The 17,550-nt window shown below is 42.7% G+C and overlaps 1 protein-coding gene across 1 annotated transcript in view; it reads left to right on the top strand.

The window, feature by feature from the left end:
* The window catches only part of LOC123518398 (protein unc-79 homolog), a 94,268-nt gene that overhangs the window by 61,147 nt on the left and 15,571 nt on the right, over nt 1-17,550 (top strand). Inside the window, 18 exon segments of the mRNA XM_045279210.1 lie at nt 1,981-2,104; nt 7,280-7,445; nt 7,854-7,949; nt 8,408-8,692; nt 8,823-8,947; nt 9,513-9,627; nt 11,400-11,575; nt 11,988-12,282; nt 12,447-12,725; nt 13,075-13,268; nt 13,949-14,247; nt 14,373-14,669; nt 14,878-15,068; nt 15,336-15,551; nt 15,681-15,926; nt 16,377-16,563; nt 16,923-17,063; nt 17,206-17,360. Of these exon segments, the coding sequence (XP_045135145.1) occupies nt 1,981-2,104; nt 7,280-7,445; nt 7,854-7,949; nt 8,408-8,692; nt 8,823-8,947; nt 9,513-9,627; nt 11,400-11,575; nt 11,988-12,282; nt 12,447-12,725; nt 13,075-13,268; nt 13,949-14,247; nt 14,373-14,669; nt 14,878-15,068; nt 15,336-15,551; nt 15,681-15,926; nt 16,377-16,563; nt 16,923-17,063; nt 17,206-17,360 (3,587 nt within the window).

Here is a 17,550-nt window from a genome sequence, read left to right as displayed (position 1 = left end):
ACATTTATCTCCTTTTTCGTCATAATCATAACTCCTCCTCCACCTTTACCCTCTCTATCCTTTCTCCATATATTATATTTATTATCCAAATTTACCTTTGTTTTTTCATGTAATTTTGTCTCCGTCAAACACACTATATCAGGCTTCTCCACCATCACATAGTCTTGCAATTCTAATCTACTTGACATTATCCCATCTATATTAGTATACATTATGGTCCACCTACTGCTCCTCTAGGGTTTCCTCCCATTCCTTCTTTCCACATACCATTTTCTGACTCTCTCCTATAACTCTCCAAAAACTTTTCTTTTTCCTCTTCAGACCGTTCATCATTTTCCTTCTGCCTCTTCCAACAATTCCTTATATCTTCTCCTCTCTTCCTCATTTCTATTTTTTCTTTCACACCTCTTTACAACCTTCTCTCTCTTAATTTTGATGTTCTATATAAAATGTCCTCCGCATTTTATATGGAACATCTTATTGTTTGTGTGTGTGTATTTACCTATTGTATTTACCTATTTGTGTATTACACCAGCTAAGCTCTCTGTGACCTGTCTCCTTGTCCATTCCTGTCATATCTCTCTTTCATCTGATTGACACACAGCATCAACACATCACTGCTCAGTTTATTCCACTTATCAATCTACGATGCAAACTGTATTTTCTCATCATTTAGACAGATGTCCTTATTAGCTTTTTTCCATGTCCTCAGATGATTACTTTCACCTTTATCAACTCTCTATCCAGTATCAATCTTATTCACCAATTTATACATAGTTATCATGTCTCCTCTTGTTCTTCTCTCTTCTAATGTGGTCAGCCCCAGCTTCCTCAGTCTTTCCTCATAGTCTAACTCCTGAGTCCTGGTACCATTCTTGTTGCCAGCCTCTGTACCCTTTCCACCTTCTTCACATTTTTCTTCATATGTGACCAGACACATGCTGCATATTCTAACTTCTTATTAAGGTACATAATATCTTCTTCATCATTCCTTCATCTAGGTAGTAATCACAATATTTTGAAGCATGTTGTATGTTTTCCAAAAATCTTGTTAATGTGTTTCTCCTGACAATGTTTTGCATTACTCCCAAGTCTTTTCCTCATTGGTCTCTTTAATTTTCTCATCACCCAGCCTGTAATCCCTGTTTGGTCTGTATCTACTTCTTCCCATTTTCATAACATGGGTCTTGTCTATATTAAATTCCATCTCCTCCTTACTCCACTCATATATTTTATCAAGATCTTCCTGTAACTTGTTACAATCTTCCACATTCTTTACTCTCCTCATAATTTTAGTATCTCTGCAAACATGTTCATGTAACTGTCAATTCCTACTGGCATATCATTAACATAAATCAAAAACATGATGGGACCCAGCACTGACCCTTGAACTCCACTGGTTACCTTCTTCCACTGGACTTCCTTCCTCTCACCACTGTTCTCATTTCTCTTCCAATTAAGTAATTTTCCATCCATTTTGCTAGTGTAATTCACCTTCTCTCTTCATCCAGCCAGTCTTCCCATTACTCAGCTCATAGCCTCATCCATCTTTTACTGAGACCACATCAACACACAACACACACCATCCACACCCTTGAGTTACATCCCATACCTATTTACTGCTTGAACACCACACATTAAGACTTCCCATTAGCCTCTCCACTAATTCAACCCTCTCATTGTGAGTCTAACCACTACACACTGTGTGTGTGTGTGTGTGTGTGTGTGTGTGTGTGTGTCAGAGAGAGAGAGAGAGAGAGAGAGAGAGAGAGAGAGAGAGAGAGAGAGAGAGAGAGAGAGAGAGAGAGAATATCTAAAGGATCATTTCTTCTGTTTAGATGGGTAGACCATCTTCATGATATTTGGGCCATCCTAGTGTATATACAGTATGCATAATAAATATATTGATTGATAACTAATATCTATAATAAGTTTTGTATTTGTCTTTTCACTCAGACATTTTCTTATTTGTACCAACAGGATTCACAACGTTGAGCTTGCTCCATTGCAGCCAGAGACAGGAACAGCAGCAACAGCCGGGAGTAACCAGCACCACCGTCACCACCACCACTATTCTGAGGCTGACCACACATATCCCATCCATTCATCATAAAAAGAGAATGTTTTTAGTTGTCATGTCAAGTCATATAGTAGTATCATGTTTCTACAATATAGAAATTGCCTTCAGGTTGTGGTTACCCTTGCTCATCTCCAGTTTACCTACTGTTTAAACTTCTGTGTTCTTTGTGGTGGTATACATGTGTGTGTGTATTTACCTAGTTGTATTGTACATTCATCTCATAGTGTCCTGTCTCCATATCTACATTTATCTAATATTTCCTTAAAGTTATGCACATTATGTGTTGTAACAACTTCATTATCCAATGCATTCCATTTTTCCACCATTCTGTGTGGAAAACTGTATTTTCAATATCCTTCACACACTGCCTCATCCTGATCTTTTTATGTCCTCTTGTCCTTCCATCTTTTGTCAACAGCACCAGATCTTCTTTTGTCTATCTTTTCAATACCATTTACTATCTTACACATTGTTATTAGGTCCCCACTTTCTCTTCTATCTTGTAAGGTTGGCACTCCCATTTCCTTCAGTTGTTCTTCATATGTGAGGTCCTTTAATTCTGGCACCATCTTTGTAGCAATCTTCTGTATCCTTTCCAATTTTGTTATATCCTTTTTAGAGCTCAGAGACCATACCACTGCTGCATATTCCATATCTTTATCCTGTGTGTGTGTGTGTGTGTGTGTGTGTGTGTGTGTGTGTGTGTGTGTGTGTGTGTGTGTGTGTGTGTGTGTGTGTGTGTATTCACCTAGTTGTATTCACCTAGTTGTAATTTTACAGGGCCTGGGTATCATACTGTGTGGCCCGTCTCCATATCTACACACATCCAACTTTCCTTTAAAACTATGCACACTCCTCGCTGACACCACCTCCTCACTCAAACCATTCCACACCTCCACACATCTTTGTGGGAAACTATATTTCTTCACATCCTTCAAGCATATTCCTTGGCTATCTTTTTACTATGCGATCTTGTAGTTCTATTTAAGTTTTCCTCTCTCAACATCATTTGCTCATTATCCACTTCATCCAGTCCGTTCAACAGTTTATAAACCTGTATTAAATCTCCTCTTTCTCTTCTTTGTTCCAAGGTAAGCAAATTCATTTCTTTTAATCTCTCCTCATAGGTCATTTCTGCCAATTCGGAACCATTTTTGTTGCCATTCTCTGCAATCTCTCCAACTTCCTTATATGCTTCTTTTATAAGGGGACCAAACCACTCCAGCATATTCCAATCTTGGTCTAATTACCGTACTAATTAATTTCTTCATCATATCTTTATCCATATAATGGAAGGCTAATCCAATATTTTTATCAAATTATACGTTTCTCCAAACATCTTATCAATATGAGCCTCAAACTGCCCATGGTCTTGTATTATCACTCCCAAATCCTTTTCCTTTTCCACCTTTTTCAACACTACTTCTTCACCCATCTTATATGACCCTCTTGGCCGTCTTCCACTCTTCCCATCTCCATCACATGACTTTTGCTCAGATTAAATTCCATTTGCCACCTCTTGCTCCACTCCCAAATCTTATCCAGATCTGCCTGTAAAATTTCACAATCTTCTTCACTCTTCACACACCTACACAACTTCGCATCATCTGCAAACAAATTAATATAACTGTTTACTCCCTCTGGCATGTCATTAATATATACAAGGAAAAGTATTGGTGCCAGCACTGAGCCTTGTGGGACTCCACTCTCCACCACCAACCAGTCCGACTTTGCATCCCTTATTACCGTTCTCATCTCCCTCCATCTCAAGTAGTTTTCCATCCACTTTAACACTTTTCCTTTCAGTCCTCCATAAATCTCTAATTTCCATAACAGTCTCATGTGAGGTACCTTGTCAAAAGCTTTCTTTAAATCCAAATATACACAGTCCATCCATCCTCTCTCTCTTGTATTTTGTCAACCACTCTTGAATAAAAGCTCAGTAGATTTGTTACACATGACCTCCCTTTCCTAAAGCCAAATTGATGATCCGATAATAACTTATGATCCTCCAGGAACCGTATCCAATATTTCTTTATCACCCTCTCACAAATCTTACCGACCACACTTGTTAGAGACACAGGTCTATAGTTAAGAGGCTCTTCCTTACTGCCTCCCTTATAAATGGGCACCACTTCAGCTCTTTTCCACTCTACTGGTACTTCCCTGTTTCTAATGAACACCTTATAATATCATATAATGGATCAATCAATTCTTCTCTACACTCCTTCAATAATTTTCCTGAAACTTCATCTGGTCCCATCGCTTTATCATCTTTAAGTTCCTCCAACATTTTATATAACTCCTTTTAGGTATCTTAATGTCATCCATGTGCACATTTCCTTGTACATTCTGAGGCTTTACAAACATTGTTTCTTCAGTAAATACTTGCTGAAACCTATTATTTAGCAATTCCGCTATATTCTTAGGGTCATCTACTATCCCTTGCTCTCCTTTTAATCTTTCAATGGACTCTCTCTTTTTAAGTTTACCATTTATGAACCTGTAAAACAATTTTGGATGTTCCTTACTCTTGTCTACAATATCTTTTTCAAATTTTCTTTCTTCCTCCCTCCTTACCCTCACATACTCATTTCTCGCCACTCTATAATTCACCTTATTTAGTATATTCCTGCCACATCTCTCTTTTCCTTAGCCTTAACACAAGTTGCATTAAACCAATCCTTTCTTCCTTCCTCTCTCGGTTTATACTTTGGTACAAATTTCATAACTCCTTCTTTATAATATTTCATAAAAATCTCATAATTTTTTTGCACTACTCTGATTTGTAACATCTCCTCCCAATCTAATTTTCTAAAATAATTTTTCAAACTTTCTGTGTCCATCTTTCTATAATTCAATCTACCACTCCTGTATGTCTCATCTTTCCTTTGCTGTGTTGTTGCTATCTGCATTTCCACATGATCACTCTTTCCCAAAGGACATTTGTATTGTATATCTCCACATAGGTACACTTCTCTTATTAACACCAAATCCAGTCTAGCCGGTTCATCATCTCCTCTATATCTAGTATTTTCCTTCACCCTCTGTTCCATCATATTTTCCATCATTAGATTAAGAAATCTCTCTCCCCATGCTTCCTCTCCAACACCACTTACTAGATTTTCCCAATCCACCTCCTTACAATTAAAATCTCCTACTAGTATCACCTTTCTTTTCCAGATAATACACTTTCCAAACTCTGTAAAGTATCCTTGATCATATTGTCGTATTCCTTAATGTCCAAGAATTTGTTTTAGGAGGTACATAGGTCACCATGATTATTAATTCTTTTCCATCACTTTTTATCCTTATGCTTATCACTTCTGCGTTGTTCTTCCCATACCAAACTTTATCCACATTTATTTCTTTCGTCGTCATAATCATAACTCCTCCTCCACCTTTACCCTCTCTATCCTTTCTCCATATATTATATTTATTATCCAAATTTATCTTTGTTTTTTCATGCAAACACACTATATCAGGCTTCTCCACCATCATATAGTCTTGCAATTCCAATCTACTTGACAGTATCCCATCTATATTAGTACTGTATACATTACGGTCCACCCACTGCTCCCTCTAGGGGTTTCTCCGCATTCCTTCTTTCCACATACCACTTTCTGACTCTCTCTCCTATAACTCTCCAAAAAAACTTTTCTCTTTCCTCCTCAGACCGCTCATCATTTTTCCTTCTCGCCTCTTCCACCAATTCCTTATATCTTCTCCTCTCTTCCTCATTTCTATTCTTTCTCACAAACACCTCTTTACAACCTTCTATCTCTCTTAACTTTGATGTTCTATATAGGATATCCTCCGCAGATTGTTGTGACTTCAGTACTACTTTAATCGGTCTGCTCACTCCCTCCTTATACGGACCCAGTCTATGGATCTCTTCCACTTCTTCTTGTAGGTCTTTTTTCATCATCATTTAGATTTTTGAACAGATCTCTTACCGTTTTAATTCTTCCTTAATTCTCTTAGGCTTATATGTTATATTTTGTTCTTTCATCCCAAATATTAACACACTCTTCTTCTTTTCTGCTATTTCCCTTATCAATGTTTCCTTATTCTTCATTACATTAACCAGTTCCTTGGACCTTTCTTTTTTGTCTTCCTTCAACTGATCTTTAATTATTTCTTGTAATCCAACCATCTCTGCTTCCCTCGACTCAGTCCATTGTGTTTTCTTCAGTTCCCATTCCCTTTCAAACCTTTCATTCTGCTCACTAATCATTTCCTTAAAGTCATCTTTCTCCTTTACTACTCTCTCCATTTTCTCCTCCAACCGTCTCTTGTATTTTTCAACCTCCACTCTCAAGTGTGCATTCTCATCCACCAATCGTTTTCATTTTCCTCCAGTCTCTTAACTCTTTCCTTCAAAGCCTTTGGAATTCTCTATCCTGCTCCTCCTCACTCCTCTGAACTTTTAATTCCTTCACCAACTCCTCAAATCTCTTCTCCAACATTACCAATCTACCTTGCATTGTTGCCCGTTGAAGATGGACTCGTGCTTTGACTGGCCACTTTCGGCTTTGCTCCCTGGGCCTCATCGACATATTTTGAATTTGGTTATTTATTTCTTACCGGTCTATCCATTTTTTTTTACTCTTCCTGGGAGCATGTGGGTGTGTGGTCACTGGGGGCCAGGCCTGGTAGCTACGTGTGTGTGGTGGGATGCGTTGGCGGCTGCTATGGCTGGCCTTTGTGTGGTTCCCACTCTGTCGTTTGGAGTGTGGAGGTTCTCACACCTCCAATCACTCCCATGTACACGCCACCAGGCTACGTTCACTCTGTACACTCGTTCACTCGCTCTGGTTGCCCCTCAATACCAATAACGATTCTCACTCAAGCACATTGCTTAGTGTGTGGAGTGTTAGTTAGATGCCACTCTGAGCAGGAGGCACGTCTGTGTGTGTGTGTGTGTGTGTGTGTGTGTGTGTGTGTGTGTGTGTGTGTGTTTGTGTGTGCGCGCACACTTGGATGGGTGGTGATTGTGCTAGAACGTGACACCCTTGACTTTTACTTCAATATTTTGTTATATTTATCATATTTATTGTAATTTTTACCTGATCTCATGTATCAATTTTCTTCATTGTGGAAGAGCCTTCATATCTTTCCCCTTCTAAAAGGAAAGTAATATCCTTTCCTGACCTTAGAAGAGGTCTTTCTTATTGATTTCCTTGTTCTCCTTAATCAGTATATTGTCTAAATGCTCTTTACACACTTTTAACACATGTCCTACAGAGGCCATCTCGAGTAGAGACAAAGAAGACTCATCAGACCACCACCAGCAGCAGTAGCAGCAGCAGCAGCTACCTCTCTCCAAAGGCCATTCCTCCCCACATGTGGGCTCCTTCATCAGGTGAGCTCTTGGTACAAGAGGGCCAGGATGGAAGATTATGTGGTGGGTCAGATTAATAATATATCATTGGACATGTTTATTACTCTTTGTGTGTGTGTGTGTGTGTGTGTGTTTGTTTGTGTTGTCACTAATATTAAATACTGAAAATTAGTAATACAGAACCAGTGAATAGTGGATATAGGTTTCAAGAAAATGAATATCTTCATTTCAACAAATTATTGATCCTGATGCACATGTACTGAACTTAAGCAACAATTGCATTGAAACAATTGAGATTGTGAGATTCAGACAAACTGGAGTTAGAGTATCAGAAAATCTTTCAAGATAATCCTGATAGTAAAAGAAGAATATTGAAGTGTTTTAAAAATAAATTTTTGTTAAACCATTTATGTAATTCCTTTCCATCAGTTAAGGGTTTCCATCCCATTGACCCACAAAGCTACACTAAGTACAACCCTGATGCTGCGTCCTCCTCTCATGAGCGGCTGTTGCCAGTTGGGCTGGGTGAGTACAAAGAGACATTCCTGAGAGCCAACTTGATCACAACTCCTCTATGTATTATTTGTGTATGATAGAATAATGATTTTTTCTAACTCATCAATTTGCAGTTTTCCAGACAGGAAGACTCAAGGCAATTAAAGATATAAACTTTGCTTATTTTTTAATATTTTGCATTTTTTAGTTACAGCATTTATATATGACCCCAGTCTATAAATCTGTTTCTTCTTTATTCTTTTTATCAATTGACATGATGTTTTCTTCCTGTCACATGTCATTTTGTTCTCATATAGTAATTTTTGCAATATGTTGCTTATCTAGTTTCAAATAATATTTGGTCTAGAGGAAATGTTGACCCTCTGACTCTCTTTTAGTTTCTCTACTAATTGAAGACACTGTAGGCATCTCATGCCTCCTGCCACTTGAAGTTTGCTGTGATGTCACTATTACTCTTTCTTGAACAGGCTCAGAAAAATGCACCACATCAGAAGTTGGGTGTGGAGTGCAGGAAGCAACAGTAGGGGAGGGAGAGCCACAGATGGGCCGTGTGGTGGTGCAGGAAGCCCCCAGACTGGAGGAGGCTGTGGTGTCCAAGGTGACAGTGGAGGAGGCAGTGGGAGTTCAGCAGGCAAAGCAAATAGTCAGTGTGGATCCCCGCCATGCCAGAGTCACAGGAGAGGATGTGGCCACATTCCGCCACCACTGCTCCCCACAGTCTCCACTTTCCCTCATGGACTTGATGACATTAGGTTAATAGAGCAAGGTTGCCAATATGCCTTAGCATATTCTTTACCTAGCTAACAAAATGAGACCAGAGATGCATGTTGTTTTAGCCAGTAAGTCTTACAACAGTCAATGAGTGATGTCTTTGTCTTCCAGGATCACCAGTTGAAGTGGATGAACATGGAGCAGTGGTGGACTCTCCAGGAACCAAGGCCATTTCTCCACCCAATGCACTGGAGCTTCCCACACCTGAGAGGCTCCTGCCTGTGGGTGGAGAAAAGGTGGGTGGTTAATTCCTCACTGTACTGATATGCCAAACTTTCTTCATGTAATTGTTTTAAGAAATTTGAAGCTCTATGGAATTATAGAAAAATTATCTCGTCACTTTGTGATAAATCTAAATTATGAGAGATTCTTAGGGTGTAATGATGTCATCATGTTCTTTATGACATCCTCTATTAGTTGTCTCCAAATTTCTTTCAAGATAGAAACCAGTGAAGCTCTCAGATAAATACTCTCTCAAACTCTGGTGAATAAATGTTCCCAGAAATTGTTCTCATTCTCACAGACTCTTGCTTTGTCTTTTTGCCTTTTTTCCCACACCTTCACTACCCTTGCCTTTTTCCCACACCTTCTTATTCTCACTCTTATTTTGTGTAGCTTACTGGAGATAGACAACACATTTATTCACTTTTTATTTTTTTTCACTGGTAAATTTGGAGCTGTTGATTTTTTCCATTTTGTTTCATATGATTGGCTTTACCAATATCCAGTTGTTTAAGCTGAATTATTGTGAATAGCATTCATCTTCATTGTTGTAACTCTACTGTGTTTCATGGTTCACAGTCTACACCCAGCAGAAAGCTGGATGACGGGCAGCCAGGGTCCATTCTTGAAAGAGTTTGGCAGGCATTTGGTGATTGGGCTAATGGCAGCAATAAGTCACAAGGTCAAAGTGAGTGTTTTTTCATTCGTGTTATTTCATCAAAGGCATTTTTTCCTGTTGCTGGGGATTACTATAGTATTAAAACTTTATATATATATATATATATATATATATATATATATATATATATATATATATATATATATATATATATATATACAGGCAACCCCCGTTTAACGAAGGGGTTACGTTCCTAAAAAACACTTCGTTAAGCGAAACTTCGTTAAGTGAACCGATTATAACAAGTTTAACCCTTGATTTGAACTTCCATTGAGAGTAAGCAAAGCGAGAGTGCATCATAGTACAGTAAAAGGTTTAATGAAAGTAAAAATTATGAAGTTAAACATTTAGGTAGTTTAATTTAAGTCATTATAATGTACACTAATGTATGTATGTACGTAACTTTATAATGTTGATCTTAACTTTATGAAGGGAGGGAGAGTGAAACGAGAAAGACACTAACCAGCAACCTGTGGAATGTAAACAAAGTGCGCATCATGGTACCGCATACAAATTTTATGTACCACATTTCCACAAGGCTTTCCATTTTATCCATTGTAGAACCACGAGTTCAGGTGGTTCTTTTAGCTTGCAAGGAAGATACCGTCTCACCAGCCTTCTTAATAGAGTCTGCTAACTTGAAAATAGTAGACAGTAGATGGAGTCAAGATGGTGGCGAGCATTGTTATTAGTTTTCTGGCCTCTCTCGTGTCTGTGAATAATACCCAGCTTCACTTCGAGAGTAAGACACTTCCTGGTCTTCTTAGGAACGTTAGGCCACATTGCAGGGCGTTTTGGTGGTAAGTTGAACTAGGGAAGATGAGCTGCTGGTGACGCTGTTATGTTTTGACTGGGGAGTGAGTGGTGCGCGTGATCTTGATCTTGATGCTACAGATGACGCAGAATTTCTTCTGAGTCAGGCCTTTGTGTTGTCCACGAGAGGCTTGATCTTGATCTTTATTCTACAGGTGTCTCAGGATTTCTCCTGAGGCAGGCCTTAGTACCAGCAGCTCCTGATGTATTCAAAAGCCTGTCTGCTTGCATGATACGGTGGGGCTTTCAAATTTGGAAAAAATTCTCTGGATAAAACTTCGTTAAAGCGAGTTTGGTGTTTGGTAAACGAGCAGATGGTAGTAAAATGAAACCTTCGTTGTAGCGAAATTTCGTTGTGTGAACCTTCGTTAAACGGGGTTACCTGTGTATATATATATATATATATATATATATATATATATATATATATATATATATATATATATATATATATATATATATATATATATATATATATATATATATATATATATATATATATATATATATATATATATATATATATATATATATATATATATATATATATATATATATATATATATATTTCTTCTATCCTTGACTGGCAGTGGGCACAGGAAATACAGGCAACAGTGCAGGTGTTTATTCACAGTATGTGTGAACAGAAGGCTGGAGGTAGGTGATCTGTCGGTGCCAGGCCGCGCACTTAATGATAACACATACGGCTGAAGCCTAGCTCGTTCACTCACAGGAAGATTCACGTCTCACACAAGTCTCAATCATTCGCTCGTTCACATAAACTAGCTAACAACCACACACCTCCCCCGAGACATAAGGAAGATTCTTTATCTTTGTTATGGCTACCGTAACACAAGAAATAAAGTTGCAATGATTGAAGTACAGTAAATACAGTACATATACATAATACGTAAATAAAGTACAATGAACATGTATGACTAATCGTAGGTGCTACGGTGCCACCGCACCTGCAGTTGTCTCGGCTCCCTACGCTGTCGGCTGCCTCGACGCGCTGGTTGCTCTTGGCCACGGTGTACCCCGCTACCCTGATGCTCAGGGCTGCCGGGATGGTGGTGTTCCTCGTGACCCTGATGCTGAAGTGCTGCACCGCCATGAGCGGTGTGCTGCTCGACAGGAATGGGAGCAAGAGGTTTGTGTGGGCGTAGGTGTCTTCGATTACGCCACATCACGCGACCGCTGCCCATCTTGATGAGGTAGTCTCTCCTTCGCCCATCACGCGACCGCCCCACTTGATGACACCCACGCACGCTATCCCAGAGGCTGGTCGTGTGATCCTGAACATCGACGTGGCCGCCGAGGTGTAGGAGAGGAAGAGTATGGGCGGACGCGTCGTGGCGAAGTTTCGCTTGCTTTCTCAGGTGCTCTGCTTTGGCGTCGCACTCATCGGCAGCGCGCTGCCACTGCTGAGCGTATGAGCGATGATGAGCCGGGACACAGGACCTCATAGGATGACCGAAGAGGACTTGTGCTGGTGATCGCCCTTCCGCCCTCGGAGTGTTGCGGAGTTCTAGCAACCCGCGAGCGAACGCATCCTCGTCCAGTTGTCCTCGCTGTGTGGTCGTGAGAATCAGCTTCTTCACGGACTTGACCGCTGCCTCGGCGTGGCCATTAGAGCGTGGATAATGAGGCGAAGATACACGATGCTTCACCCCCATCGAGCCAGGAAGCGTCGTACCGATGAAGAAGTGAACTGCGGTCCCCGTCAGTTCTCAGGAGGACAGGCACGCCCGTGTCGGCGAACACACTCCGAAGGACACGAACGAGCTGATCCGCCGATGCTGGTCGTGAACATGCAGACACGTGAGGCCACCCAGACAAGCGATCTACATACACAAGGTATGTACGGCCTGCTGCGTGGAAATAGTCAGCAGAAACTGACTCAAACACCCTGCTGGGTGTGTCGGTGTCCTGCCAGAGTGGTTCGTTTGCGTGGCTTGGTAGGAGTGGATGGCATAGAGAGCACCCAGAAACGATGTTTCCAATGTCTCTGTCGATGCCAGGCCAGTACACTGTCTGTCGGGCCCGTCGCTTGGTGCGCTCCATCCCTGATGACTGTCATGAAGCCGCTCCAGGTTTCCCGGCGGAGGCTGTGCGGAATAAGAAGCCTCGGCCCGTAGACCACCAGGTCGTCATCAACAGCCAGCAGACTGCGCATCGGCCAGTACGCACGCAAGCGGTGATCGAGATCATGGCAATGATCAGGGAAGCCCTCGATGATAACGTTCTTGAGCAAGCTGTACTCCCCGTCTCTCGACGCAGCGGCACGTACCATTTCCACAGTCTGATCCTGGAGTGGTGCTAAACGTACACCGTCCTCATTGGTGGCGGATAACGCTGAGATGACCGCTGAGTGGAGAGGGTCGATGTCACCAGAAGCAGCAGCATCCTCCTCCTCCACTGGGTCCTGCACTGGAGCACGTGAAAGGGCGTCGGGCACGCAGTGTGTCGATCCCTTTTGCCAGCTTGCTGTGAAGGAATACTGAGCAAGCTTCTCCCTCATGCGCTGCAGCCGCAGGTTCTCTATTTCTCCCAACAACTTGCTATTGAGGAGAGGTATCAGCGGGCGGTGGTCAAGCACTAGATCAAAGTGAGGGAGTCCTTTCAGATATGTACCGCATTTCCTGACAGCCCAGACGATTGCAGCCATTTCCAGCTCTATAACTGCGTACCGTTCTCTGTGTCTGTTACAAATCTCGATCCGCATTGCACCATTTTCCACTGGTCTCCGTGCTTCTGTAGGAGAACGAATCCAAATCCGTGCATCCTTGAGGCGTCGGTCTGAAGCATCGTTGGCAATGATGGGTCGAAATAGGCCAAGACAGGTGGGCAGACAAGACACTGTTTCACCTTCTCAAACGCCTCTTCATGGTTAGGCGACCAGCACCAACTGTTTTTCGGGCGCAAGAGATCTGAGGGATTGTGCAGCTGCAGCCACAGCAGGAGAAAAGCCTCCAAGCTGATTAGTTGGACCCATGAATGATCGTAGGTCGGTGATGTGCTGTGGTCGTGGAAAGTCAGAGATGGCTTTAACTTTCTTTGAGTCTGTCGTGTAGCCCTGTCCAGAAACAGAGTAACCACAGTAGTCTACCACATTTTCTGCGAATGTGAACTTCTTTGGGTTGAGTGTGATGCCGTGCTGGTCACATCGCTGCACAATCTGAATGACATAAGCTAAGTGCACGCTGTATGGAGTCATAGGCCAGGATATCGTCCACGATCTTTATGGTGTTAGGTATGTCGCCGAGAGCTTGGTCACCTCGGCGGTTATACTCGTCTCCAGACGAGACGAGACCCATAACCGCTCGCTGAAACTTGTACCGCCCCAAGGTGTTATAAAGCATGTTAAATCCTGGTCTTCTTCTCTAATGGCGACTTGAAAATACCCCATCTTGGCATCAAGGGTGGTGAACCAAACTGCTCCGGTCCCGATCGAGGCGATGGCGTCATGAGGTGAGCGCACTGGATATACAGGCCTCTTCACGTAACGGTTGAGGCGTGTCAGGTCAACACACAGCCTTACACCAGACGTCTTCTTTGGGACAGGCACGATGGGGTGGCACCAAGCCGTCGGGTAGTCCACACTCTCGATGATCCCCTTGTTAAGCAGCTCGTCCAACTGGCTCTTAATTTCCTCACGCCAATTGTTCAAGGTGCTGTCACGGCGAAGGGTCGAGCGTCGTCGGTCAACTCGATGGCCATGGATCCTCCAGCCATCGCACGTAAATTTTCATTTGCTCTGAAGATGTTAGGGAAGGCTTTGATCACAGCTGCAGCGTGCTCCGCGCGCTGCTGTGTCGGATCGTAGGTATGAGGCCAGCTGATCACTTCTGTTGGCATAGATAGAGGTGGCCGCGAGGCGCCCTGGTGCTTGGTGGAGCTGTTGCTGGTGTGCTGTTCTTCCCTGCGTAGTGGTTGGATTTGTGCAGGAAAATCTTTAGGGAGGATTCCGAGAGCGATAGAATCGTACCAGCTAAGCAACGCCCCCTTCACCTCCTTCACCACACTCACAACAGTTTCTGCTTCCCTGTCGCCCAGTTTCAAGTGCGACGAGAAAGTTCCTACGCAGGTGAGAGGGTGATTACCGGCAGCATAAAGTCCATCACCATCAGCGGGCATCAAGCTGGAGGGCTGGATTCCAAGGAGTGTTGCCGTGTCGAGGCCAATAACAGTCATCTCGGCCCCAGAGTCAGGAGTCCACGTAATCTTGTCTCTTCCAGCAGGATGTGTGACAGTAATAACCACCTGTGGCACAGGTCGTGCCGTCACTGTCTTTGTGTATACACCCGATAAAAGCTGATACACACTGGCACTGCTTCCCGCCCCGGGCTTGCACCGCGATTAAGAGAGACAGTTGAGAAACTCCTCAAAGCTCCTCGTCGTTTTCTCAATGTCTGCTGACACACACTCGCAAAATGCCCTCTTTTCCCGCAGTTACGGCACACCTTATCTATTGCCTGGCATCCCCTCTTATTGTTGCGACAATCTTTACCACAATGATAACAACCTGTGGGTTTCGAGCCGCCGAAGCCATTCTTTGGTGTCTTGGTCTTCTTGTAATTCGAGACCGCATTCACACCATGACTCGAAGCGTGAGAGCTACCCCTTAGTACTGCGCTACACTGGTTGGCGCTCTCTGATGCTCTACAAATATCTATGGCGTTTTCAAGAGTAAGTTTTTTGTTTTCCAGCATACGTTTCAATGCCACTTCATCTCGTGTCCCAACAACAATTCTGTCACGCAGCTGATCGTCCATGCACTGGTCACAGAATTCACAGAAGTTGGTGATTTCCTTCACAGCGCACAAAAAGTCGTCAAATCCTTCTTGTGGTTCCTGCACACGAGAGTAGAAATCTCTTCTGTCCATGATTATGTTGCGCTGACTCCGCAGGTATTCACACATGGCATCGAGAATGGTTTTCAACTCCGCGTCTCTTGGTAAACTTATGCCGTAGCGAAGAGTTCAAGTCCACTCGTCATCTAGGACAGCAGCTAGTGCAGCCCTCTGCTCAGCCAGGGAGAGACAGTCTATCCTGGCGAGTGTCACGTATCCCTCAAACTTGTGACGCCACGTGTCGAACTCATGTAACGACGCTGACGCTGTCAAGTGAGGAATGGTGGTGGCGGACGTCGGGAACCTCACACTCTGGGTAGACGTGCGGCGGGCTGCGGTTTCGCCTTCTTCATCGCCCGTCGTGGTGTGGCTGGGAGCTTGTGTCACCACGCTCTTCAACAGCCGGGCTAAGCATTCCTCTCGCTGACTCTGCTCCTGAGCCTTCTGAATTTCCTCCGACTGCCACACTAGCAGAGCAGTCAGCGCCTCCAGTTGCTTCTCCATTCTGCACCGTTTGCTGTACCCATTGCAGGCTTGCCTTGATCCTACTCACTGCGCCATCTTCTATCCTTGACTGGCAGTGGGCACAGGAAACACAGGCAACAGTGCAGGTGTTTATTCACAGTGTGTGTGAACAGAAGGCTGGAGGTGGGTGATCTGTCGGCGCCAGGCCGCGCACTTAATGATAACACATACGACTGAAGCCTAGCTTGTTCATTATGCTGATTTCCCTGGAATGATTGTTGCTTCCATGCCCGAGATCCATCTCCCTGTGAAGAACTCATAACACATCCTTATGATTTCTTGGGTCTGATAAAGAATATCACTAGCAATTTTTTTTCGTCTTTCCTCCTTCTGTTTCTTCCAGATGATTTCATTGACTGCTGTGTTATCTCTACAGCTGAACTTTTCCCTCAGATCTTTGCCGACAACTCCATGCTGGATGATTCCTCATATGACTCTCTCTCTCTCTCTCTCTCTCTCTCTCTCTCTCTCTCTCTCTCTCTCTCTCTCTCTCTCTCTCTCTCTCTCTCTCTCTCTCTCTCTCTCTCTCTCTCTCTCTCTCTCTCTCTCTCTCTCTCTCTCTCTCTCTCTCTCTCTCTCTCTCTCTCATTCATGTAATTTCTTGTCTACCTTCACTCTTCATCCTTTCCAGGAGTGAAAGGAATGACATCCCCTCCTTACATGGGGCCAGACTTTCTATTGGGACCACTCCAGGGCCTCCTCCACCACCCTCTATCAAACAGTCAGCCCTTAGAGTGGGAGATGACTGCATGGTGTACAGGTATGCCTTTGTAGGTCACAAGTGGTTGGAAGTATTCTACAGCAAAATTCTTCACATTCTTTTCTCTAATATGTAACAAATGCAGATTATACTACTAAGAACTTAAATGTATTACATATTTTTTAAAGTTTTCATTTGAAATTTCCTGGATCAGTTGTATGGATATCACCATTATTTTATAGTACTGTGGTTGCCTAACATTTCTCTGGTAAGGGTAATGTGTTTGGTAATAGATACTTATGCTGTGATTTTATTATTAGAATAAGTGGTCCTTTATCCTTTTCTCACTCCTACATACTTTCCTCCATCATATCTGACTTATTCCCTCATTGTTTCTCCATTCCTCTCCTCTTCTTCAGATGCATGGAATGTGGAGAAGTACTGGAAGAATTCTCAAATGATGATCTTGGCCTCTGTATCATCATCCTGTCAACTTTTGTGTACCGGCAGCCAGGCCTTGCTGCACCACTCCTCCCCAGAATGCTCAAGACTGTTGCCAGGTAGGGAAGGGAAGCAAGGGGTGAGTAATAGTGATTGTATACAGTAAGAAGGAAAGAGAGAAAGAAATTTTTTTTGTACACAGTAATATCATAGGTATTCCCTGATAGATATTAATACTTCTTTCTTTCTATTGGTGTAAAGAGTTGCTGGGAGTGAGATGTTCTCCTGGCAATACGAGAGTCCCGTCCACCTGCCAGGCTCAGCCACCAGTATTGGTAGACAATTCCTGCGTTGTGTTCTGCACCAACTGGCACCTAACCAAATCTTCAATCAGATCTTCAATACCAACATTGAGGGTAAGACACAAACAGACAGACAGACAGGTTAATATGATAACTATATGAAGTTTGGTATCAACCTTATTTCACTAATCTTTATATCCCAATCTACCTTTCTGTATGTTTCTTCCTGTGTGATAAGCAAACTGCATCTACATATTAAAGTCTATCATTTCAAGTACAGTATTTGTCAATCATTTTGAGATTT

Source organism: Portunus trituberculatus, chromosome 43, assembly GCF_017591435.1.
Source record: "Portunus trituberculatus isolate SZX2019 chromosome 43, ASM1759143v1, whole genome shotgun sequence".
In the NCBI taxonomy this organism is placed as follows: Eukaryota; Metazoa; Arthropoda; class Malacostraca; order Decapoda; family Portunidae; genus Portunus; species Portunus trituberculatus.
This window is presented reverse-complemented; position numbering and strand designations above follow the sequence as displayed.